The sequence below is a fragment of the Cariama cristata genome, unplaced genomic scaffold (assembly GCF_000690535.1).
Source record: "Cariama cristata isolate BGI_N322 unplaced genomic scaffold, ASM69053v1 C10834086, whole genome shotgun sequence".
NCBI lineage: Eukaryota > Metazoa > Chordata > Aves > Cariamiformes > Cariamidae > Cariama > Cariama cristata.
The window spans coordinates 1-763 of record NW_009644076.1 but is presented as its reverse complement, the minus strand read 5'-3'; the positions used below and the strand labels follow the sequence as shown (position 1 = coordinate 763).

The window sequence follows — 763 nt, the reverse complement described above, 5'->3', positions numbered from 1 at the left end:
GGACTACATCAGGTACGGGGGAGCTATGAAAGAGGACATCGCTCGCATCAAGTTTCAGCAGTTGGCTTCTGCCGTCAAGCATTGCCATGACTTGGACCTCGCTCACAGGGACCTGAAATGTGAGAACATCCTTCTCGATGAAGACTTCAACATCAAGCTCTCAGACTTTGGATTATCCAAATTGTTGTCTTGGGATGAAAATGGAAGAATCATTCTCAGTAAAACCTCCTGCGGGTCTGCTGCGTACGCTGCCCCTGAAGTGCTACAGGGCATTCCTTGTGACCCCAGGATTTCTGACATGTGGAGCCTGGGTGTCATCCTGTATACAATGGTCTACGCTTTAATGCCGTTTGATGATTCCAACATCAGGAAAATGGTCTGCATTCAGAAACGCCAGAGGATTCCCTTCCCCAACTCAAAATACCTGACTGCAGAGTGCAAGGACCTCATTTGCCACTTGCTCCAGCCTGATGTGTCTCGGAGGTTGTGCATAGATGAAGTTTTGAAACACTCCTGGTTGCAGACTCCAGAATCCCTGATCCCTTCCCCTCTGCCAGCTGCAAAAGAGGGCGAGTGTTCCCAAAACCTGCGGGAAAGACGGCCTGAGTGCAACCAGCAAGCCAAATCCCATTCTGCAGACTGGGGAAGGAGAGGAGAAGGAAACAGGATCCTCTTCAGGACGGCTGGTTTTAACAATATCACAAAATTAGTCTAACTTATGAACTGCTAGTGCTCAACTGTTGCAGAATGGCTGAGGGAGCAC

The 763-nt window shown here is 49.3% G+C and overlaps 1 protein-coding gene across 1 annotated transcript; it reads left to right on the top strand.

The window, feature by feature from the left end:
• Positions 1-4: 4 nt before the first annotated feature.
• LOC104168197 (testis-specific serine/threonine-protein kinase 2-like) lies at positions 5-715 on the top strand (the record flags this gene model as incomplete). The annotated part of the gene is made up of 1 exon (XM_009708691.1): positions 5-715. A coding segment is annotated over one exon (711 nt), but the record flags the coding sequence as incomplete, so codon positions are not given.
• Between the last annotated feature and the right edge of the window lie 48 nt (positions 716-763).